General features: G+C 39.7%; 1 protein-coding gene across 5 annotated transcripts; it reads left to right on the forward strand.

Annotated features, from left to right (window-relative positions):
• Positions 1–69: 69 nt before the first annotated feature.
• PALB2 (partner and localizer of BRCA2) lies at positions 70–23728 on the forward strand. 5 transcript variants are annotated; one of them, XM_007186304.2, is made up of 15 exons: positions 70–294; positions 2093–2152; positions 2290–2392; positions 4872–6341; positions 6916–7038; positions 8245–8286; positions 8392–9068; positions 9429–9500; positions 11535–11696; positions 12831–12916; positions 13169–13330; positions 14758–14874; positions 18643–18730; positions 20946–21094; positions 23226–23728. In XM_007186304.2, the coding sequence occupies exons 1-15, from the start codon at positions 220–222 to the stop codon at positions 23434–23436; spliced, it is 3597 nt and encodes a 1198-aa protein (XP_007186366.1). In that variant the 5' UTR covers positions 70–219; the 3' UTR covers positions 23437–23728. The 5 variants fall into 5 exon arrangements, with proteins under 5 accessions (XP_007186366.1, XP_007186365.1, XP_007186368.1 ...); XM_007186303.2 differs by having other exon boundaries at positions 8245–9068; XM_007186306.2 differs by lacking the exon at positions 8245–8286.
• Positions 23729–25638: the final 1910 nt, after the last annotated feature.

A 25638-nucleotide genomic window follows, 5' to 3' on the forward strand; every position in this document is an offset into this window, starting at 1 on the left:
TCCGCTAGGTGGCCTCGCTCCATTGCTCTGCGGTCTCTGGCTGCGCGTGCGCAGGCTGAGTGGCGGATGTAATTGGTAGGGGTGATTGGCGCGCCTAGCCCGCGTGGGCCGGCTGACCGTGGGCAGACTGGATCCCGGGCACCCCGTACCTTCCCCAGGAGCCTCGGGGCCTAGGGCCAGCCGGGCTCCTCGTATCCGCAGGCCCGGGGCCAGCGACGGATGCTCTTTTTGTTGGCCGCCGGCCAGATGGAAGAGCCTCCTGGGAAGCCCCTCAGCTGTGAGGAGAAGGAAAAGGTGCCGGGGATGCGGGAAGGGTTGACTCAGAACTTTGAACCCCTTTCCCAGGATTTGAGGCATGTCTTTGTTTCCTCCACCGTCCGAGGGCGGCAGTGACCTCTCACCCTCTTCTCTGGACTGAGGGGGCACAGGAAGTGAAAGTGTGGGAGATGGCGTTTGAAGAACAAAGTTTCTTTACAGCAGAAATGCAAAAGTACAAAATGTAAAACTGTAGATAAAGCTAAAGTCCGCTTTGACACCCTCCCCAGCCCACCTTGCACACTCTCAATCTTGGCTTCTCCCACCCCACCCCCTTAAGTAAATCTCTTAACAATCTGGACTTCAGACCTTTTTGTGCACCTGTGTGTGTGTGCGCGCGCGTGCGTGTGTTGAACGGGCGGTGGGGGTGTGGAGGGGTGCGGTTGTGTCCTTTAACCACCAAAAACTAATACATTTTTTTGGAAAGGTGAATGTTCGTAAATGGTATGATCCGGATGGTTCTGCAACTTCCGTTTTCCTTCTCTGTGTTTAACATCCACATTAGTCCATGTTTACCTACCTTATTTTTAAAAGTTCTTTATAGTATCCTGCAGCGTGGAAGTGCCGCCTTTTCTTTACATATTACTCTGTCGAGAGCCTTTTAGGTTGTTTGCAGCTTTTCTTTCTACAACAGTGCTGCCCTGAATATCCTTACACATGCCACCTTGTATGTGGGCCGGCGAATGTTGTTAACTTGAATGCATCTTGTGCTGGCTCTTCCAAGCGTCGTGCTGAAACTCTTCATTCACAATAACTCATCAGTCCTCTTATCCCATCCTGCCTTGCAGTGGGGGTGACAGAGGTCATTTACAAGTCAACAAGCTAATTCCCAGACGTTGATAAGAATGGTGATAAGTAGGAAGCTGTGAGAAGCAGTCTAGAATAGAGGTTAAGAGCACAAGATTGCGTGTGTGTGAATCATGCCATTTATAAATTGCATGATCTTGGACAAATTGCTTTCCCTGTGATCTTCCCAAAGCTAGCTCTTTCCTCCTTCAGGTCTGGGCTCAAATGGTAGTCCTCAGAAATGCCTTCCTCACCACTGTCTCTAAAGTAGTCCATTCTTCTGTAGCCCAGACACTCTCACATCACCCTGTTTGTCTGGGTATTGATTACCATGTGAAATCGTCTTACCTGTTTATTTGTTTCCTTGTTTATTATCTGTACCCCTCACTATGTGTAAGCTGCCTGGGAGCAGGGGTCTTGACCACTGTGTATACCTAGCACCTGGAACTATAACTGACACACGGTGGGTATCAGTTATTGTTCTAGGTGCTGGAGATACCTGGACCAATGACTGATTCATTAGTTGAATGACTGTCTGAGGATGACAGCCCCTGCTACCTTCAAGGATCTCACAGTGAGATGGGAGGAAACAGCGAAGTAAACAGACAATATGTGTAGTAAGTACTGTGATAAAGCAAGCACAGAGGAGAGGTGGAATGCCTAACTTGGATTTGGAGAAGGACCTGGAAGTTTACCCCAGGGAAATAAAAATCTAAGCTGAGGCTTGAGGAATCAGTAGGAATTAGCAAAGTGAGTTGGGGAGGAAATGCTCCAGGTGATAGGAACAACTTATGCAGAGATGCTGAGATATTAGAGAGCTTGATGTTCTGTGAGAACTGAAAGTAGAATGAGTCAGGGCCGCTTCCTCCACTGCCTCTAGCTGAGGGACCTGCTGGGCGCTGCACGCTTGTGTCTGATAGGCACTGCATCCCTTCTCTCTGATGCCTCCTTTCCACCTGCTCAGTTTTGTTTGGTGTTTTTCTTCTTCCAGTTGAAGGAAAAATTAGCATTCTTGAAAAGGGAATACAGCAAGACACTGGCCCGCCTTCAGGTAAGTGAATCTTATCCTCTCAAATTGGTGTTGTGGTACAAAGAATATAAAAACAGCTCTTTGTTTAATAAAGCTTTTAACCAAAATTTATTTCTTTTTTGTAAAATTGCTTCGTGAGCTGCTTTTGTTTTCTCTAGCGTGCCCAGAGAGCTGAGAAGTTTAAGAATTCTATTAAGAGAACAGTAGAAGGACAAGATTCCTCTCTCCAGCAGGAAGTTTCAACACAACTAACCGACACAGGTAAAGCTAGCCCATTCACTTATACTTGCTTTATTATTCATTTCCCAGGTAAATTTGGCTGTGGTTCTTTTTCTCACAGTCAGAAGATAAGGAGTAGCAGTAGACTCTTTTTTTTTTAAATTTATTTATTTATTTATTTATGGCTGTGTTGGGGCTTCGTTTCTGTGCGAGGGCTTTCTCTAGTTGCGGCAAGCGGGGGCCACTCTTCATTGCAGTGCACGGGCCTCTCACTATCGCAGCCTCTCTTGTTGCGGAGCACAGGCTCCAGACGCGCAGGCTCAGTAATAGTGGCTCACAGGCCTAGTTGCTCCGCGGCATGTGGGATCTTCCCAGACCAGGGCTCGAACCCGTGTCCCCTGCATTGGCAGGCAGATTCTCAACCACTGCGCCACCAGGGAAGCCCCTAGACTCTTTAAAGTGTACAATTCAGTGGTTCTTTGTATATTCAAAAAGTTGTATAACCTAGTAACTATCTAATTACAGAACATTTTCACCACCCCTAAAAGAAACCCTGTGCCCATCCTACCCTTAACCCCTGGGCAACTATTAACCTACTTTTTGTCCTTGTGGATTTTCCTATTCTGGACATTGCATATAAATGGAACCATACAGTGTGTGGCCTTTTGTGACTATCTTCTTTCACTTAGCATGAAGTTTTCAACTGTCATCCATCCATCTGTACATTCATCTAAGCATGCATCAGTACTTCATTCCTTTTTGCAGCTGAATAATGTTCCGTTGTATAGATGTACCATAATTTGTATATCCATTTGTCAGTTAATGGACATTTGGCTTGTTGCTACTTTTTGGCTATTATGAATTTTGGCCATTATGCTGCTATGAACATTCATGTACAAGTGTTTATGTGGACATATATTTTCAGTTCTTTCAGGTATGTACCTAGGCGTGGAATTTCTAGGTCATACGATAATTCTATGTTTAACTTTTTTGAGGAACTGCCAAACTGTTTTCTACGGTGGCTGTACTGTTTTACATTCCCACCACGATGCACAAGGGTTCCAGTCTCTCCACATCCTTGCTAATACTTGTAATTTTCTATTTTTAAAATTATAACCATTCTGATAGATATGAAGTGGTATCTAATTGTGGTTTTGATTTGCATTTCCTAGTGACTAATGATGTTGAACATCTTTTTGTGTGCTTGTTGACCATTTGTATATCTTCTTCAGAGAAATATCTATTCAAGTCCTTGCCGATATTTTAATTAGGTATTTGTCTTTTTATTGGTGAGTTGTAAGGGTTCTTCATATATTCTAGCTATTAGACCCTTATCAGATACATGATTTGTAAATATTTTCTCCCATTCTGTGAGCAATAAACTGTATTTCAGTTGGATTGCATATTTGGTTGCTCTTTTCCTCTCTTAACTTTTAGCAATTATATTTATTGCTTAAATATTGGAAAGATGATCTTTTAAAATTATTTATATATGCACAAAGAAAATAGTCTGGCTGGGAACATTTTAATAAAAAACAATAATCATTTCTTATGTTAGAAGTCAGGTAATTTATAATCATAAAATTGGAGGCTAATGAAGTAGAAAAGTGGTATGAGGGACTTCTCTGGTGGTCCAGTGGTTAAGACTCCATGCTTCCAATGCAGGGGGCATGGGTTCAATCCCCGGTCAGCGAACTAAGATACCAGATGCCGTGCAGTACGGCGAAAAGAAAAGTGATATGAAAATTACTTGAGCTAAAAAAGATACACAAAGTAAAAACTTAGGTGAGATACGGGGGAAATGGGGAGATGTAGGTCAAAGGGTACAGAGTTGCAGTTATGCAGAATAAATAAGTTCTGGAGATCTAACATACAGCATGGTGACAATAGTTAATAATACTGTATTGTAGGGACTCCCCTGGCGGTCCAGTGGTTAAGACACCATGCTTCCACTGCAGCGGGTACAGGTTCGATCACTGGTCGGGGAACTAGGATCCTGCATGCTGCGCGGCCCCCCCCCCAAAAAAAAAAAAGGAATAATACTGTATTGTATACTTGAAATTTGCTAAGACAGCTGACCTTAAGTGTTCTCATGACACACAAAAAATTGTAACTATGGGAAATGATGGATATGTTAGCTTGATTGTAGCAACATTTCACAATATATACATATACCAAAACATCACATTAAATATGTACAATTTTTATTTGTCAGTTGTACTTCAGTGAAGCTGGAAGACAAAACTAAGAGGAAAGATGATTGCAATAAAGAATAGATAATCTTTCAGTTTAAAAATCATTCTTCCAGCACAATTCCGTTTTTGTTACATTTACTTAGTATTATTATAGTTCATCAGATCATTAAAAACTTGAGCTTTGATCTGTCCGAACGAAATACCATTGACTCTCTTTTAAATAAATGTTTTGTAGTATTTATATGTAATATTTAAAAATAAATATGGGGTAGTTTTTATGTCATTTTAAAAGGAAAATATTAACTATATAATTTTTTTCTCCTCAGAACCTAAAAATAAAGTATCTCCTTGTGACACGTTACAAATCAACACCCACGTCGATAAAGAAACTGGAGAAAAGACACCTATCACACTTGACCTTGAGCCTGAGTCCTTTAGCCCTGGACGAGTCCCAGCAGAAGGATCACGCACACAAAGATCAGATGATATCCAAGAACATTCTCCCTGCAGGGTCAGTGGCCCTGATGGTAAGAAACGGGAGAGTAAGCTGCTAGGGAGAAGAAGGAAACAAGAGAGAACATTTATTTCACAGGAGAGAGAGTCTTTCTTTGACGTTGATTCGCTCATACTCTCTGGAAAAAGACTAAAGGAACAGGAAGAAATCAATAGAGAAAATCCTAAGACACCTGTAACTGAGATAAGAACTTACCCGTCAAGTCCTAAGTTTGACATTCCCGATTCTCCAGCACCAGTTACAGGAAATAATGTAGGGAGTGTATTAATTCTACCAAACGCCAAACCACAGAGAGATGTTGATGTACTCTTAAGAGGAAATAATTTCCCCAGGGTGACTACTCTTCCTTTGCATGCTCCATCAGTCAGCAGTAGCGGTCAGCACCTCGAGCATAAGCCTCCTAAAAGTAACTGTGAACTTACTACTCACAGTTTAAAAAACATTAGCTCTGCTTCGCCTGTAAACTTAGAGGCACAAAACGAAAAAATGACTGTCTTTACAGATAACCCAGAGGTAAACAAAAGTATAACTGCAAGTGGCCAGCCGCTTAGAAGTCCTAACTTGGAGGCAGATAATTCATGTTCTATAAATGAACTCACCTACGATAAGTTAGTGGCAAATGAAAACCAAAACTTAAAAGAACAAAATCACACAGAGATGTCTTTTAAATCTCCCAATAATGCTCTTGGTGGTAGAAATGAAAGTCCTCTGGAAAAAGAAGTTCTAAGTCAATCTAAGAGTCTTAGCCTAGAAGTACTTTCTCCTGCTTCTGCAGAAAATCAAACACATTCTTGCACAGTGCTTGAAGGCCTTCTATTTCCTGCAGAATATTATGTTAGAACAACGCGACGCATGTCAAATTGCCAGAGGAAAGTAGCACTGGAGGCTGTAATACAAAGTCATTTGGGTGTCAGAAAAAATGGGTTTAAAAATAAAAATAAGGAATCTGCTAAAAAGTTAAACGTTTCCAATGAAGAAACTAACCAACGTGAAATTAAGATGTCAGACACATATGCAGAACAACCAAGTTCAAAAAGTCCTCAGAGACTTCTCCTGTTAACTGAAGTCAACTCTCCCGCTGGCCCCACTAAAGATGACTTTTCTAGGAAGGCGGTTACCCAGCCATCTGGTAGAAAACGCAAAGGAAGAAGAAAGTCGGCCTGCACCCCTCTGTTAGATCACCATGAACTACTTTTGCCCACTTCTGACACATCAGGTGTTAATAGGTCCAAGGAAGAAGTTGCCTTGCACAAAGATCGGAATGAAAAAGCAATTATTCATGGTAAGAAGAGAGAGAAAGGTAAATTGAGTTGTGGTTGACGGTGGTGGCAGCTAACACTATGTGCCTGGCACTTCCTAAATGTTGTACAGATGCTAACTCACTGAATCATGACACCAACTGTACGTGAGGTAGAATCTGTTTTTATCCTCACTTTACAGATGAGGAAACTAAGGCAAGGAGATCAAAGTATCTGTAAAATGACAGAGTCAGAATTCACCCCTAGCTGGGTGGTGCCAGAGTTCACAAATACGGTTGAAAACGTTGACACTTAGAAGGAAACTATATTGGATATTTACCTAAAATTAGTGTTTATTCAGGTACCATACAATCTTTTATCCATGGGGAGAAGTAACTCACATAGGAAATGTTTTCGAAATAAAATTAAATCTGTGTCAGAGTAAGCGTCCACTGACAAACTCTCAGGGATGATCGTCTAGCAAAATGCAATTGTTCTGAGCCACTTTTGGGGGTAAAATAATCTAATACCTCAGTCTCTCTGAGGTCTGTAGGACACAGATTTTGAAGGATATCAAGTGACACGTTATAATTTAAACTTCTTTATTCATTTACTCAGGAGTTACATCTGATAAGCTGAGCACAAAATCTAGATCATTCACTCCAGTTCTGTGTGAGAGCTCAGCAACTTTCTGTAAAGGGCCAGATATGAAGTATGGTCTTTGTGCTGCATCACAGCTACGTGAGTATAGTGTGAAAGTCACCATAGACAATATGTAAATGTGATCGTCTCAATAAAATTCTTTATTTACACAACAGGCAGCCAGCTGCTCTATACCACTGGACGCAGGCTTTGGTCTGTGAGCTACAATTCATTAATTAATTTAAAAATAATAATCATGACTTTTGTATCATCATTTTTTAGGCCAACAAGAAAACAAAGGAATGGGAATATAGGGCAATCTAATAATAAACTTGAAATGTTCTTTTGTATACTTTGAAATAATCTGTGATTTCAGTAACCTGCAGCTACATTAAAAATTTTTTTTTTCTTGTGGTGACCTTCACATAACATAAAGTTAACCCTTTTAAGTGAACAATTCAGTGACGTTTAGTACATTCGCAGTGTTGTGTCACCATGACCCCTGTCTAGTTCCAAAACACTTTCATCACCCCAAAGGGAAACCCCACACCCATTAAGCAGCGTCTTCCCATTTCCTCTCGTCAGTCCCCGGCAACCACCAATCTGTATGCTATCTCTGTGGACTTACTTATTTGGGGTATCTCATATTAATGAAATTATACAATATGTGACGTTTTGTGTCTGGCTGCTTTTACTGAGCTAGTTTTTGAGATATACCCACATTGTAGCTTGTATCAGTTTATGGCTGAATAATATTCAATTGTATACATGAACCACAGCTTTCTTATCTGTTTATTAGGTGTTGGATGCAGCTACACTTTGAGTGATACAGAATTCCTGTCGCTTTAAGTCTAGTAAATTACTCTTTGCTTGAAAAGGGGACTAAGTTTTCTTCAGTGAGAAGGGCCAGCATTTTGTAGACTGTACTCTGGTAGCCTGTTGGAATCATAGTTCTGGATCAGAAGGGACTTTAGAGATTCTTAGTCCAGTTCCCGTAGGAGGGACAAAGGAAAATGATGTGAATTGACTTGCCCAAGGTAACACAGCGAATCAGTGGCAGAGCTGGGACTCGACCCCCGTCTCCCTTCTAGCTAGTGCTGTCAGCACCACATTGATTTTGCTCCTGCAGGAGGAGCTGCTAGTTAACCACTAACCTATGGCTGATTTTTGAACTGTTCACTGAGATTTCAGAGTCATGGGTGGGAAAAGTAATGAACTCTGCACTATATTGGAGTTTAGAATCTCACTCTTCGTTGGGAATTAATGTCTCTTGTTGGGTATTTGTTCTGTTGCTTTCTGTTTTAGAGAAGGAAGGTCATTGTCAAAAAGAGGACTCCCTTTCTTACAGTAATTACGTGTATTTATCTTTGGATGATGATGCTTTCAGTTCTTCATTTCATAAGAATGAAATGCTAAATTTAAAGCATCTGTCGCCTTTTCTCAAAATCACAGACTTTCAGTTACCTGATGAAGACTTTGGGCCTCTTAAGCTTGAAAAACTGAAGTCTTGCTCAGAAAAGCTGATGGAGCCTTTTGGATCAAAAACGTATGGAGAGGGACATCTTAAAGGGGGAAATTGTGTTGCTGTGGAGGAACTGAACCCTAAACAAATCACTATAGAAAAGGAGGATGGGAAAGAGGAACTTATCATCCTGCCAGGAAAGGCACACCCTAAAATGCCAAGCAAAAAAAGCCAGCCTCAGGAGAAGGGCCTTTCTTCATCCATTTTACTTTTCACTCCTATAAATACTGTTGCATCTGATGATAATGACAGACCGACAGCAGACCTGTGCTCACCCGCTTTCCCCGTCTTAGGCTCTACTCCAGCTTTTGGCTCCCAAGCCCATGGAGAAAAGATGTCTGCAGAGGTTGTTGGACAAGCTTGCTCTACACCCCAGCTTTCTCACTTAAAAGCCACAGTCAGCCTTGCTAGTGATCATAAACAATTTTGGAGCAGCCCACCAAAATTAGATAGCAGCCTGCATGTGGCAGGAAGGGAAGGACAGCCTTCCCGTGACTGTGACTCTGGTCCCCAAGCAACACCTCTACCCATCGAGTCATCAACCTACAAAGAAAATCAGCTCCGTGGAAACACGTGCCAGGAATCACGGAAACATTCCACTGAACAGGTACAGACTGCTTCCTTTGTGAAATTTTCTCTGAAGAAATGAAGTATCTTAGTGAATATGGACAGCGTGACCACCTTACACATCAGTTCCTCAGTGTTTAAAAATGTTTAAACATGTTTCTGTGATATGGCTTCACTATAAACATTAAGTTCATTCTGGGGAAATTAGGATTAATTAAAGAATATATATTTTTAAATATAAGGGATCCTATTCTCTTTGTTATCAATGAAGCTGTTGCATTTGGAACTTTGCTGCTGTTACCATAGAAAATAAAACATAGGAAATAGTTTGATGAGTGAGTGATGCAGGCAGATATCATACATAAAGTATAAATTAATTATGTGACTTTTGTTTCCACAGACTGAAATAGCAGACGTTCCTGCTTGTGATAGCTTAAACCCAGGCACCCTACAATTGGTTTCAAAGTTAAAGGTCAGAAGGCTGTTAACTTAATAATATGTCTTGTGTCTTACATGTGAAAAATGTGATGAATTGATAGGAAAATGCAGAAGAATTTGATCATTAGAAAAACTTGATAGAATAGATTCAGAAAAACAGATTTAAATTCTTTGTTTTCCACAATATTTACCTGTGAATATATTTTGAGATCTTCTGAAGAAGTTTATATGTCAAGCTATTGCCAAGAACAACTTAACTCTCCGTATTTAAATTTTAAATCAGGTATTTTGAAAGAGAGAGAGGGGGGTCATTCATGACTCTCCTACCCAAATGATGTAGTATTTCTAGAAGAATCACTTACGGTGATTTGTAAGAAAATGGGTAGCAGTTCTAGGTTATGACATAGTGAATGGTTAATTTTCATATGCTATGTGTTATATATTGTTCTGAGAAATATAAATTATAATATTCTGTTAATGATATTTTGTTAAATCCTGAGAAGTGGATTAGACCCCTGTCCTGCTTAACTTTTTATACTTGAAGTAGGATGGTGTAGAGCAGGGTTTTTCAATCTCAGTACTGTTGACATTTGGGGCTGGATAATTCTTTCTTGTAGGGGACTTGCCTGTGCATTGTATGGTATTTAGCAACAGCCCTGGTCTCTACCAGTAACACCCCCTTCCCAGTACTGATGACCAACAGTGTCTCCAGATATTGCTAACTGTCCCCCAGGGGAGGGTTGCAAAATTGCCTCTAGTTGAGAACAACTGGTGTAGAAGAAAGAGCTTTAAATCCACATAAACTATTTCTGCAGATCACTGGCTGTGTGACGTGGGACAAATCATTTAGCCTCTGATCCCCAGATTCCTTTTCTATAAAAGACACATAATAATACCTATGTTGTTTCAAAGCTGTTCATGAATCAATTTTAATAACTTAGTTTCTTTTTTTTTTTTTAATTTTATTTATTTATTTATGGCTGTGTTGGGTCTTCATTTCTGTGCGAGGGCTTTCTCTAGTTGCGGCAAGCGGGGGCCACTCTTCATCGCGGTGCGCGGGCCTCTCACTATCGCGGCCTCTCTTGTTGCGGAGCACAGGCTCCAGACGCGCAGGCTCAGTAATAGTGGCTCACGGGCCCAGTTGCTCCGCGGCATGTGGGATCTTCCCAGACAAGGGCTCGAACCCATGTCCCCTGCATTGGCAGGCAGATTCTCAACCACTGCGCCACCAGGGAAGCCCAATAACTTAGTTTCTTAAAGGAATCAACCATTTCATTCATATTTTCAAATTTGTAGGTAAAAAGTTATTTATTATTCTTACAGCTTTTTGGTCTGTGTATATGCAGTTAAGCCTCTCTCTTCTCACTCGCCATTTCTATATAAAAGTATTTTTTTCCTGTATCAGACTTAAGAGGTTTGTCCATCCTATAGGTCTTCCAGAAAAACTGGTTTTTGGTTGTGTTGATTGTTAATTGAGTTTTTTGATTTCCTATTTCATTTTTTTTTTCTGTTTTTATCCTTAGTAATTCCTTCCTTCTGTTTATCATTATGCTTATTTCATTGTTCTTTTACTAACTTCTTGAGCTGCTTGCTTACTTTATAAATACCTTTATAATTATAGGTTTTTGTGCTTTTTTTTTGTTTTAGGGGGTTAGGGCATACTGCTTTGGCCACCACATTCTGCATGTTCATTTAGAAATAATATGTTGTTTCAGTTTTATTCCCTCTTCAACCCATGGGTGCTTCATCAGAATGTTTCATTTCCAAAGGTTCTTATGGGACTAATGTTCCAGTTAGTTCTTACGGTCTATTTTTTTGTGGTTAAATCTGAATCTTTTCCAGTCTGGAGCTACATGTTTTTAAATCTGTCATTGTAAGTGTGTATGGACAATTATTTTAGTTGCATAAGACCCACAAAGCTCTTTCTTTTGACCTGCATAAAATTTTAATTATATTTAGTTGGTATTTCATCTAATCCTTGTAATCCATTACTTTTCGTATTTATTCTTTTTATTAAACAGCCCCCAAGGATCCCTTTAACATAACTGTTGTTGCCATTCTGTGTCAGAATCCTTCAGGTTCCTGTTCTGTGGATGTGAGTGCCATGTGGTGGGAAATAGCTGGTTTCAAAGAGCGGTGTATCATAACTGCTTGTGAATACGTAGTTTCTCTTTGGAAACCTCTGGATACTTGGCAGTGGGAAAAAATTTATTCCTGGCACTTCGCAGAGGTAAGTCAGAATATTATAACTGAAAGAGATCTTTCCAATCATTTGCATGGTAATATAGATGTGCAGCTTACCAAAAATATGGGATCTATGGCTATGCAAGACAGAGCAGAGAGATGCGGTTTTTCCCCAACATTTTATTATGAAAATATTCGAGCATACAGAAAAGTGGTGCAGGGGGCACCCATATACCCAGCATCTAGTCTCTACAATTAACATTGTGCTTTATTTGCTTTATCATATGTTTATCCAGAGATGGATTTTTACCTTAGACCTGCTGGAGGAGCTTGGAATTTCATATCTATTCTGACTTCTAAACTTGCTGATACTCCTGTTCCTTACCTCTCACCAAAATGTTATTTCTGCTTTTTTTCTGTATATACTTTCTTCTGTCCTTGTCTACCTTCGTACATATCTTACATGGTTGCAATCTTGGTGTGCCTAAAATTTTTAAGCCTGCCTTTTCTTACCATATAAACATGTTTCCTGGTTGCTGCATATTCTTCATACTTACTTATTTGTTTATTTTGAATTTTATTTTTCCAGCTTTATTGAGGTATAGTTGACAAATAAAATTGTAATATATTTAAAGTGTACATTTGTGATGTACACATGTGATGATTTGATATACATACACACTGTGAAAGGATTCCCATAATCAAGTTAATCGACTCATCCATCACCTCACAGTTTCCTTTTTTTCTTCTTGGTGAGAATGCTTAAGATCTACTACTGTCTTGGCAAACTTCATTCTTGTTCTCCAGTATACCCCCAGCTTCTAGCACTGTGCTTTGCAGAGTGTTGCTCAATAAATATTTGTTCAGTGAATAAACTTAGTTTAAATGGCTACATATTGTTCCATTCATCCACATGCCAGAATTTATTTAATTATTCTCCCATTGCTAGAGCATAGATTGTGTTAAATAAATGCCACAGTAAACACTATTATGCACATAGCTTATTTGGATTTAAGCTTATAAAAATAGGGTGTTTGCTGAACGTTTTCACATTTGTTCAAATGTTGGAAACTATCCTGGTATAATGACACTAGAAAGGAATGTGACAAATTTTGGAAAATTTAGATTAATTAAAGATGAAACAACCAAATATAATTTTTGGCTGCTTTGTTTTATTTAGGTCCCAGTATTACAGATAGTTCTAGTGCCTGATGTTTGTAATCTTGTGTGTGTGGCTTTGGGAAATTTGGAAATCAGAGAAATCAGGTATGTAATTCTCAAGGAGTATTTTTTTCTTTCCCTTGATCTTTCTCAGCTTGTTTTGAGCACAAGTTATAACCTAGTCTTGAGTCTTGAAAGAATCTAAATTTAGTCTAAAGAGAGATTTGTTAAAAAACAAACAAACAAAACTATCAATGACATCCCTGACTGAAGTTTCCTTATAAAGTTTGAACCTAGTTCTTTAACATTAAAGACTTATTCCTGACTTCTCCGCATTTTTCCTTATATGTGGTTTAGGGCACTACTTTGTTCTCCTGATGGTAAAAGTGAAAAACAAGTGCTCCTGAGTTCTGGAAATATAAAAGCTGTGCTTGGCCTGACAAAGAGGAGGCTAGTCAGTAGCAGTGGGACCCTTTGTGATCAACAAGTAGAAATCATGACGTTTGCAGAAGATGGAGGGTAAGAAAAGCATTGGTTGATTTTAACTATTAGATCAAGAATGATTTTATCACAGGGTTTCAGAGAAAGTTGAATCAGTAGCATCTTGCTTTCTCTGCTGTATGTGTAGTATAGCAGGTTCTGCCTCCATACTGGGCTATAACATAGAAGCAGTTTAGGGAGGTGGAGCCAGACATGGCAGGGAAGAAGGCAGTGGAGCAGAGAGGCTCAGCAAGTGTAGTTTGTTCTTCAGTCTCCCTTGACATCTCTGTGTGTCCTTTAAGTATTACAGATACCTCAAGATCCTATACCCTTTTCTGGTTTCACAAACTCGGTTTCCATTGCTTCAGGTACCATCTGGATGCTGGCTACTTGCAAACATATATTTCTAACTCTGAGCTCTTTCTCAACCTCTAGACCTGCATGCCTATTTATTAGACATCTCGTGGATACCTCAAATTCAACACGCTAAAAATGGAACTCATAGCATCCTCTATGTCTGTCATACACTCATTACACTTTATTGTGATTTTTTTAAAAATTTATTTATTTTATTTATTTATTTTTGGCTGTGTTGGGTCTTCGTTGCTCTGCGTGGGCTTTCTCTAGTGGCGGCGAGCGGGGGCTACCCTTTGTTGCAGTACATGGGCTTCTCATTGCGGTGGCTTCTCTTGTTGCAGAGCACGGGCTCTAGGTGCACGGGCTTCAGTAGTTGTGGCTCACAGGCTCAGTAGTTGTGGCTTGCGAGCTCTAGAGCGCAGGCTCAGTAGTTGTGGCACACGGGTTTAGTTGCTCCATGGCATGTGGGATCTTCCCAGACCAGGGCTCTAACCCGTGTCCCCTTCATTGGCAGGCGGATTCTTAACCATTGCGCCACCAGGGAAGCCCTATTGTGATTATTTATCTGTCTTTCCTAATGACGGAGGGCATGGACCTTGTTTGTCTTATTTAATCCATGACCTGCTGCAGTAAAATAGGCAAGAGATAAATAATTGTTTGCTTAAATTAGGAAAGCATTAGTGGAGATGGGGAGAAACAGATGGATTTGAGAGAGATGAGATGATAAAGTCATTAGGACTTGGTGATTGAGTAAATAGAGAGGAAGGACACAAGGATAAAGTCCATGTTTCTGGGTTGCTCACTTGGGTGGGTGGTGGAACGGTTAGTTGAGATAGCAATGCAGAAAGAAACACAAGGTTTAAAGAGAGAGCTGGTGAGTTTAATTTTGGATATGATGAATTTGAGGTGCTTGCAATATATCCAAGTAGGTAATATGAAAGTAATAAATGTTCATTGTAGAAAGTTTAGAATACATGTGTTTTCTGGTTGAAATTTTTTTTCTGGCATTAGGTTAGTGTTTATTATGCATAGTTCAATAATATGTAGAAGGGCTGCTTAGAAACTGCTTTGGTGGAAAGTGCTGATTTTTAATACTGTTTTTAATGCAGAAGCAAAGAAAAACAGTTTTTGATGCACCCTGAAGAGACTATACTAACTTTTGCTGAGGTTCAAGGGATGCAGGAAGCTCTGCTTGGTACCACTGTAATGAACAACATTGTTATTTGGTAAGCTTTCCCTCGAGGGCCTCAGTTTCCTCATCTGTAATATAAGGATTTACCTCTAATTTCACAGGGTTATTAAGATTAAATAAGAGACTGTAAATATGATTCTGTTTTTGTTTGTTTACTATCAAATGCTATATACTTGTCTTAACAAGATTAATTCAGACAGTCCAAGCAGACAATTTTAAAATAAATGAAATTTTTTTTTTGTTGACATAAATCTACTGCTGGGAGTTCTCTGGTGGCCTAGTGATTAGGATTTGGCGCTTTCACTGCAGAGACCCAGGTTTGATCCCTCGTCGGGGAACCATCCCACATGCCTCACCGCACGGCCAAAATACAAAAAAAAAAAAAAAAAAGTATTGCTTCCAGTTAATGGCTGAGTACCTTTCTCAGACTAATTCTCCTACTTAAAATACCTATGAACTCTGCACAAAATATAAAAATCAACTATCTGAAAGCACTAGAGAGCAAGAAGAAAAGAAATATGCTGGAGGAAGTTCAATACTTAGAAGAAGGAAATGTCACTGGGCGAGTTTCCTGTTCAGCGGGCAGGCCCCAGTCTGCACACTCAGTTATTAAAAGCCTGATAGAAAATGTTCTGTCCTGCTGGCTTAAAGGACAGAAGGATAGAGATCAAGGTAACTACAGCAGCTAGAAAGCAAGGAAGAAAAATCCCAAAAAGTAGAGAGCCAGAGAAGGAGCCCTAAACTCTGGCTATATTCTCTACCTAAATATCTGGCTGACCTTTAAACTGCATGTATGCAGGACAGACTTGAAGCAGCCCAGGTAAAGCAAAAAGAACTGAACTGGGTTTTCGGCATTTGGAATTTGAGTTTAGCCAATTTCACTGTTTACTAGGGGGGAAAATATCAATATTCTTCAGAGGAACCTAACAGAATGCAGAGTTTATGTGATGTGTCATTCATAATGTCTAGGATACTATCCACAATTACTAGATGTATAAAACATGATTACAGGATTCAAGTTAACACACTTGTGATAGGGAAACTGAAGTCAAAGAGTCCCCAGCCACCTCTCTTTCCTGACTATGGGAGAGAACCACAGCTGGCCGCAGACACTTGTAAGGTTAATTTGTAGTAGGAGAATAGGTTGATTTTTTTTTTTTCCCTCAGAAGCCTTCTCCATTAACTATTCCCTTGGGGCCAGAATGGGTCTTGGTGAGAGAAAGTTAAGATGTTAGTGTCACTGCTACCTGCCTGTTTGGCATTTTCCAGTCCTAACCCTCTAGGAATAAACTAGAAAAGCATGACCCCTGAGAGAAACTTTGTCCCCTCCCCACCAGGGAGCCTCTGGAATTTGACCGTGACCTAATCTGCCAGAAGACTTTGTTTTCAGATGTCCTGCTGTCTTCGAGGCGCAGGTTTCCACTTGAGGCACTTTCCTCAGGGTTTCCACACATACGTCTTGTTTGAGGACAGCGTTCTTAATAAAACTTGTCTTTTCTATTCTTTCTGCTATTTCTGTAGCCTGGACTTTCATTGTTCGGCTCCTATACTATTCATATAATCTAGTAATTGGTCTCCGTGCCATCAATCAATATTCAACCTCCAGATCATCTTTTATACTATTGCTTTATAAACACCCATCCTCCCAGTCCTGCTACCTCCCGCCGCCAAAAACAAAACCTTCAGTGGGGGCCCATTTTGCTTTCTGCAGCTTTGATTTCCCTTATACTTCATTACAAAAATTCCTCGCCACCTGTTCCCTATTCCTTCACTCCCTTTTTTCATTCCATCCTTCAGTTCCCCCCTTCTAATAATAATAGCCTTTGGCATTTCATAGATAAGGGATCCCAATGGAATTTGAGGCTAGGAAGGGACCTCTATACTTAACGTCTAAGTATCAGTTTAAATTCTAAGTTTAAGGTTGCCTTAAGTTGCCTTAAGTTCTGTTGTAGCACCTCAACCCTCATTGATGTTTTCCTCTTTGAGTTCATATTGCCCTTATTTTTAACTTAGTATATACTGCCTTGTATTATGAAAGTCCTTGAAGATAGGTACTGTATCTTATATCTATTCTCAGTGTCTGTCTTAGCTCCTTGCTTAGAGTAGTTACTCATAGATGTCTATCAAAAGCTATCATTTACCTTTTGGGCTCTGTATCACTTTACATTTACATATAGTAGTGGTTCACCTTCCCTATTGACCTCCTGATTTGTTAGATGTCTAAAGTGATTCATGTTATAATCAAGGTTCAGTGGTCCTTTTTGAAACTATTGCTGAAGGTCTAAATATTTAATCTTAATCGAACTATATTAACTGAGCACCCATCTTTCAATTATTTACTAGGTATTTGAGTCTCTACTTATGTACCATTCTCTGTGGGAGATGCAGCTATGAATCAGATATGAATTCTGGTCCCAAGGCCCCTAAAATCTAGTAGGGAAATAAGATTGCTTTGCAATTCAAAGTATATAATTCCTTTACAATTTACATAAGGTCAGAGTGATACAGATTTAAACAAAGTGCTTTGGGATTTGGGGAAAGCGCAATTACTAAATGCAGAACTTGTACTAACCTCTGTAAGGGATAAACCATTCTGGTGTTCTCTATATGAGGAAAACCTTGCATAAGTACATGAGAATTTAGTTTTCTTTCTTCAGTTTTTATACACAGTACCTGGTGCATAGAAACTTCAGAAGTATTTGTTGAATGAATATATTATACCCTATTACAGTATATATTAAATAAAAAATGAGGCCTATGGATAGTACTATAGGGAATTGGAGGAGAGGAGATTTCTGTGGACTGGTGCAGACCGGGAAAAGTGATGGAGTCTAAATGGAGCTCATACAGCTGGGAGAGGATGGGACATAATCTAGGCCTTAAGGAATAGATGGGCATTGTCAATACAGGGATGAGAATTAGTCAGTAATGGGGAGTGCGTTGGAAAGGATAGCTTGAACAAGGATATAGAGCCAGGAATATGCACAATATTTTGTCCAGACAATTAGAAGATTTCAAGTAAGGGAGCAGTGAGTAATATAGTGTTGCAGCACTGGATTCATGAGGGTTATAAGTACCATGAAAAAGAATTTGGACTTTATCTTGTGGCTAATGGGGAGCCAATTGAAAGTTTCTCACCAGTAGAGTCACATGGTAGAACAGTTAATCAATGTCACAAATCCTCAATAAAGCTAAGGAGTGGTTCCAACAAACTTTATTTTTTCTTCTTTGTATTCACCCTCTCCTGTCTTCCTTTTTCCATTTTTTATCCTATCTCAGTCCATTTTCTCTCCATTATCTTGGTCTAGCCACATTATCTTTTCTCTCCATTATCTTGGTCCAGCTCTAGTATAAACATATATTATAGAGACATAATTATAAGTCTATTTTAGGTGTAGTCTCTCCCCTAACCAAATTTGGTTTCCTGACCATTGTCTTCCATGGAAAATATAGGCATAACAAGAAGAGTGATAAAATCATAATAATAGAGCTACGCCATGTGCCTAATTTCAATACAAGTAAAATGAGCTAATGGAAAACTTTTCTCATAGAATGTGAAAAGATTTATCCCTCGTGCCATAGCAGATGCTATCTAAAGCTAAACTATTAAATTACACTGTTGGCAAAGTTAAACTATAGCTTTATTTTTAGCTAAATTGGTGGCTAAACAAAACTAAGGTGCTGTGTCCCTTAGTTTTTCCCTTGGTCACCTCCTAAAGGATTCTGTGATAAATAAGAGAACATTATGTGAAAACCAGTTTGCTGGAAGAATATTATGACTTATTTATTTTTGGTGTCCAAGGAATTTAAAAACTGGTCAACTCCTGAAAAAGATGCACATTGGTGATTCCTACCAAGCTTCAGTCTGTCACAAAGCTTATTCTGAAATGGTAAGTAATGATCTGCTGGGACCACTTTGTGTGTTACTATTGGCCTCACTGAGTGAGAGCAATAACTTAGTAAGTAGTAATTACCTGACCCTTCCTGGTGCCTATTTTTTTTCAAAATTGGATAGCAGTGTTTGTTCTTTCTTAAAATTTATCAGTGAAAATAAGTGATGGTACAATATGACTGGGTAAAATTTCTGGCTGTATGACTTAAGGGCAAACCTTGATTTCCAGCTGTGAATTTGTACCTAGAAATAGTATGCCTGTTATCAGACTTGGCTCCCAACCACATTGCCATAAATGATTTATGATGTGAATGAATGCCCTTAGGAAGGATGATTAAATGGTCCTAGACATGTTTTTCTCTGAGGCTTTAGGATTCTCATATAGAACCCAACACAGCTTCTTAGCCATTGCGTTAATAGACTTGGCTTACAGTCCAGTGTTAACATCTGAACAGGGTGAAGGTATTTGTCCAGGAGTCAGGGGTAACCGCCTGAGTATCCACTGTTGAGCCACAAGCAGAGGCAAAAGCAGCCAGCTCAGCGCTATGTGCAGACTGACCGGCCCAGCTGCAGTGGCAGCTCTGTGAGCGTCAGCACCCAGAAGCTCTGAACACAAAGGATATTGTGTCTTTCCCTAGCCTAGCAGCATCTGTGGAAATGAACTCAAAAGCTGTGTGATCTTAGGGACTTCCCTAGAGGCCCATTGGTTAAAACTCTACGCTTCCACTGCAGGGGGCGTGAGTTCAATCCCTGGTCAGGGAACTAAGATCCCATATGCCACCAAGAAAATGTTGTGTGATCTTAGATAATCTATCACATTATCTTGGGGCTAACTTTTTTCATCTTAAAATAAGAGGGTTGAATTTATTTCTGGAATGATTAAATATACCTACTAGGCATTTAAATAATTTTACATTTTTGTTATTACAACATTAATACCTATTTGATATTAAAACATTTAACACAGAAATGTATAAGATAGGAAGTAAAATTTCTCCATGAAGCCAACCTCCAGAAATAATAGTTAATAGTTCAGTACAGGAATCAGCAAACGTTTTCTGTAAAGTGCCCAGATGGTAAATATTTTCAGCTTTGCAGGCCACGTGGTCTCTGTTGCAGCTACTCTACTCTGCCACTACAGCCCCAAGTCAGTAGAGGTAATACGTAAACAAATCGTGTGGCTATGTTCCAATAAAACTTTTTGGACAATAAAACTTTCTGAGACTTGGATTTCATATAATTTTCATGTGGCACAAAATGTTCTTCCTCTTTTTTCCAACCATTTCAAAATGCAGAAACCATTCTTAGCTCATGAGCCATGCAAAGATAGGCTTTGAGCCAGATTTAACCTGTAGGCCACGGTTTGCCAACCCCTAGTTAAGTGTATAGCATGTAACATTTTTTGACTCTTGGTTGTTTTTTAATTATAAAGGTAATTCATTCTCATTATAAGAATTCAGTCATTCTATTGATAGAAATGGATGAATTAGAAATGAATGTTATTAATCCTAAGATGGCCCTATAATTAATTTTCCCTATTTTACCCCCCAAAATAACTACTTTCAACATACAACATACATATATATGTATATATACATGTATGTGTGACATATATTTTCACACACGATAATGTTATTATTAGGACATGTAATTTTAAAGCCAGGAGAGGTCTGTAACACATTCTCCCACAGAAACAACTATAGGTGATGGTGTCTTTTTTTGGTCATTTTTACTCTATAAATAAATAGGCTACTGCAAACTGGCCTGAAAATGCAGTCACCACTTAAAAGATTGTTTTTATGAGAAAATGTGTTACAAATTTTCAAAAACCAACTTACAGGTGAACATTTCTAGTCTGAGGACTCCCTCCATGTGTTTATATGCCCTTTTTTCTTATGCCAGCATTTTCCCAAAGAGATGGCATGAGATGTTAGCAGGCTGTAAAGTGGAGGAAGCTGATAAGTCAGCTAGTCTTGCCTGCAAAGACTGGCTGTAAAGTCACGGGGAGCCCTCTGCTGGAGAAGCCAGAAGTCCAGCTAAGTGATACCCTCAACAGTTCTGCCTGGAAAAGAGTGAGCCAGGGATTAAATCCTGGAAGTTTAAGAGCCTGTTGACCGTTCCTGTAATTCTTTAGTTTTGTCTCTGCCAGTGCTTTCTTTTTCCCCACATACTCTGGATGATTTACTTGGTTATTAATTTTTCTCCTAAATCAGGGGCTCCTGTTTGTTGTTCTGAGTCACCCTTGTGCCAAAGAGAGCAAGTTGTTGGGAAGCCCTGTGTTTCAGCTGATTGTGATTAACCCAAAGACGACCCTGAGTGTGGGTGTGATGCTCTACTGCCTTCCTCAAGGGCAGGCTGGAAGGCAAGTGTGTTATTGCCATTTAATGAGCATGACATTTTAAGAAGCATTTGTGCAAATACAGAAACCAGGTATTTTTGTGTCACTGACATGAATGGAAACATGAAATACTACAGATCATGGTAAAGAATGTTAAGAAGTGGGATGAAGTATGAAGTTTAGTAGATCTGAGTCAAACCTCAGATTCCCTACATCCTATGATCCCCACTAGTATGGCACTGGATAGGTATTTTATGTGTTTCAAGCCCTGTTTTTAATTACAAAGTAATTAATATTCTCTACAAAAAACTTACTATAATTTATGTTCTTTTCATGAAACCTAAATTAAGGAAGTTTTAAATGTACAAAGATATCTTTACTTTGAAATCTTGACTGAACCTTCATCATGGAGGCAGTTGATATTTATCCTTTGATAAATATTAATCTGTTGACTGATGAGAAGATCTATTTACCAATGCCACGGTTATTGTCATCCCAACAGTTTTCTGAGCTATGTAAAGCTCTGAAGTAGTGCTGGTATTAGGCGAACCGAGCAACATCTGAAGGTATCATTTATAAAGACTGCCATTATTAATGTTTGAAAATAGACCTGGTAAATCAGGACCACAAAGGTTAGCTTTAGTAACTCACAAGGGTAAGGAACCTTGATAGTTACAATGTATATTTCTGTGTTTCTTTGGATCTTGTGCAAAGCTTGCAAGATGATGGCATGTTCTAAAAGTCTCTCTCCCTATGTACTTAGCCAGCTGTGGCATTTCTGCAAATGCTCTTAGCTCAACAAGATCCTCAGAACTCTCATCTGCAATATATGCTTGCATAACACTTGTTTTCTTGGATATAAAGAGAGTACAATAGTCATTGGCCTAGAAATTGAGGATACAGATAACTACCTGGTCAAGCATTTCCTTTGTCACTTTTCAAACCCATTTGTTTAGTAAATCTTGAAAGCCTATTTGGTGCCAATCCTGTAGGAAGCACTACTATTTCCAATCTCATGGAAGTTAGAAGAGAAACCTAGTGAGTTCGAGTTTTTGAGCACAAGCCACCTGTTCTCCTTGCTTGGCCTTTGCAGTAAACCTTTTTCTGTTCAAAAAAGAAACAACTAGTGACTGCTGTTCAGTGCACACAATGCCATGAGGCTTGCACTTTTGGGGAGCACAAAGGATGGAAAGGCACCTTAATTGGCAGTGGAGGGTTGGGGAGAGACTGTCAAGGAAAACTTGATGGATTTTCAAAAGAAGAGCTAGGAATCAGCTATACAAAGGTGGGTGCGAGCCAGAGATAAAATATATCATTCAGTTCACTCACAGTATTCACTGAGGGCTGACTGTACCAGGCTCTGTGCAAGGTGCTGGTGATATGGCAGTAAGGAATAACCATTAATTTTTATTTAGCACTTCCTATGTGTTAGGTACTGTGCTAAGCTTTTTATATCAACTGTTTCATTAAACTTCACAACAGTCCTATGAAGTAGGTACTCATATCATCATATCCCTGTTTTACTGATGAAGTTAAATGACTTGCCAGGGTTGCACATCTCTTACTTTGTTAGAATTCAAACCCCAGTAGCTGACTGCAGAGCCCTGTCTTAAAAAGACAACCAGATTTGTTTTATGATGTTTACATTTTTGTGGGACCAAACATGGAAATAGGAGAATCTCCCATAGTGAGGAGTGCTGTGAAGATAAACAGAGGTGCTGCGATAGAGAGGGAGCAGAGTGTACGTGTGTGTGCGCTCTCAGATCTCTGAGTAGGTATGACCTTTCTACGGAGGCGACAGGCCTGAATGATGACCAGAACCCAGCCAGGCTAAGCTCTGGGGTTAGAGCTGCCAAGGAGAGGGAAGAGCAAGAGCGAAGACAATAAGGTGAGACGGAGCTCAGCTGGTTTGAAGAGTGGGAGGCAGGCCCCTGTGAGCTGGTGTGCAGGGGATACAGAGGTGCATCAGAGAGACAGGCAGGGTCTCTAGTCATTATGGCCAGCAGTCCTGGATTGCAAACACAAGCATTCCTATTTCCAGGTAATTTCGTTCTTCCTGAGAGCATGGTTTGGGCCTATTTTTTTTCATGTTTTTTTTCTGTTTGTCTGTTTTTTGATATGTGATCTGAATTGTCTTTTCTCTGCTTGCTGTTAGGTTCCTGGAAGGTGACGTGAAAGATCATTTTGCAGCAGCAGTATTGACTTCTGGAACCATTGCCATTTGGGACTTACTCCTAGGTCATTGCACTGCTCTCCTTCCACCTATCTCTGACCAGAACTGGTCTTTTGTTAAATGGTCAGGTGCAGATTCTCATTTGCTGGCTGGACAAAAAGATGGAAATATATTTGTATACCGCTACTACTAAGTTAGGGTAAGGTTGAAACACCGTGTTCTGGATATTTTTGGCCCCTTAGTACTTTTTGGAGTTGTTACTATAAAGGAGACTATTTGAAAGTCATTTAAAATAATTACCTGTATTCATTCAGGCAGACTTTTTACTCCGTTGGTAAGGGCCCTACTAATCTTGAATGTTCATTTATACTTACTTGGGAGAAACGGATTTTAGGTTGATTTTTGTAATTCCTCACATTTGCGCATTTGCTTTTAAAGGTGTATCTACATAAAGCTTCAAATGTTAATAAATATTTATTTTGATACATCCTGTTTGGCATATTTTTTCCTATCCTGTAAAGATCATTTTCAGAAACAAGAACTAATTATTTTACAACTAGAATATTTAGTCAATGATGCTTGCATAGTAAAAGTAAATTTCAGTTAACTCAGTATACTAATACGCAATTACTTTTTTTTTTTTTTTTTAAGAGAAAGAGGGTCTTTTTTTTAAAAAATTTTTTATTTATTTATTTATTTATGGCTGTGTTGGGTCTTCGTTTCTGTGCGAGGGCTTTCTTCTAGTTGTGGCAAGCGGGGGCCACTCTTCATCGCGGTGCGCGGGCCTCTCACTATCGCGGCCTCTCTTGTTGCGGAGCACAGGCTCCAGACGCGCAGGCTCAGTAATTGTGGCTCACGGGCCCAGTTGCTCCGCGGCATGTGGGATCTTCCCAGACCAGGGCTCGAACACCGTATCCCCTGCATTGGCAGGCAGATTCTCAACCACTGCGCCACCTGGGAAGCCCTACGCAATTACTTTTTATGCTACTTACAATACTTTATTTTCACATATCTACCTATTTAAACGCTAATTTAGAAATGCTGTTGTGCTTTTTCATTCTCACGTGCACCCTTGATAGCAGTGCCTGCATTTTCACTAGAGTCACTTAGAGTCAACAACACAGCTGTACTGAGTACATCATCTTCACCTTTGCCTAAGTGGTTTGAGAGACGGCAATTTTTAAAGTCCTAATCTGGTGGTATCATTGGAAACTTCATCCCAATCTACATGTATTTATTTGCCTAACTTTCTTGAGTATGTATTCATGATCTATATAAGGTAACTATTTGCACCATTACTTCTCTTTTAAAGATACCTTTTTATGCTATTACTGTAGTGGGTTTCGCTAACTTCATTACTACCCTTTAATACATTTGAATAAAAGATTTAATTTTCTCTCCTATACTAATTCTGTTCTCACTGTCTCTAACCTCAAATGAGTTAATACTTTGCAAGCACATCATAGATAATAGATGGATTTTCACAAAGATATAATTTACTCAGGAACCCTGGGAAACATGTTATCTTGATTTTAAGAGGTAAGAAAACTGAGTAGATCTAAGTTAGTAACAGTAGAACAAACACTGAGTACGTACTTGACATAGTAGGTGTGAAAATGATTGCTGTGAGGCCCCCACCCCTCAGAAGTGCACAGGTTAGTGATTTAATTTAAATACTGTGTTTTAAATTGAAAGGGTGTGTTCAGAGTTCGGCTATGGAAGCTCAAATGGGCAAGCACAACACGGGGTTCAAGAAAAGCTTCATGAAGAATGACAACTTAGCTGAGTCTTGCAAGGTGAGTAGGTCAGAGCAGAAGCGAAGGATATTCCAGGCAGCAAGGACAGTATGGTGTGAACTACAAACAACTCAGTGTTACCAGATGATTATGCCATGGGGAATAGACTCAGGAAGCTAGAAAGGTAGCCAGGGAGCTTGTGAGGCATGTTAACAAACCTGGACTTTATGCTGCAGGTGAAGGGGCTGTTGAAGGGTTTGAGCAGTGAGGCAATAAGGTCCCACTGTAGCCACAGTGAATAATGGATTTATGGAGGCCAAGAGTAGAGGCAGGGAGATGCCCAGAAGGGCCTGACCTGTGGCAGGGGCAGTGAGAATGAAATAGCTGAATCAGAGAGAGATTTGGGGGGAAAAAGAAACAAGCAGGAGGACTAAGTGAATGCATGATTAGGCAGCAGGTGAAGGAGTCTTCAGTTTCTGTCTTACTGGGGTGATGGTGTCAGCAATTGAAATAAGGAACACACAACGGGGAGAGAACTGATCTGAGTGCTTATAGATCATCTGGCAATAGGCAATTGGATCTAGGACTGTGAAGCTCGGAGAAGAGACCAGGCTGGATGCAGGTGGCAATTAAAACCTCTGGAGTGAATCAATTCTGAA

The sequence above is a fragment of the Balaenoptera acutorostrata genome, chromosome 15, assembly GCF_949987535.1.
Source record: "Balaenoptera acutorostrata chromosome 15, mBalAcu1.1, whole genome shotgun sequence".
NCBI lineage: Eukaryota > Metazoa > Chordata > Mammalia > Artiodactyla > Balaenopteridae > Balaenoptera > Balaenoptera acutorostrata.

Bases quoted from the DNA above. Each gene is read 5' to 3' on its own strand.
- PALB2 (XM_007186303.2), top strand. From the start codon at position 220: ATGCTCTTTTTGTTGGCCGCCGGCCAGATGGAAGAGCCTCCTGGGAAG. The intron at 7,039-8,244 runs GTGAGTATAGTG...TTTCTGTTTTAG, and splicing joins TTGTGCTGCATCACAGCTAC to AGAAGGAAGGTCATTGTCAA. The intron at 9,501-11,534 runs GTCAGAAGGCTG...ATTCTGTGTCAG, and splicing joins AATTGGTTTCAAAGTTAAAG to AATCCTTCAGGTTCCTGTTC.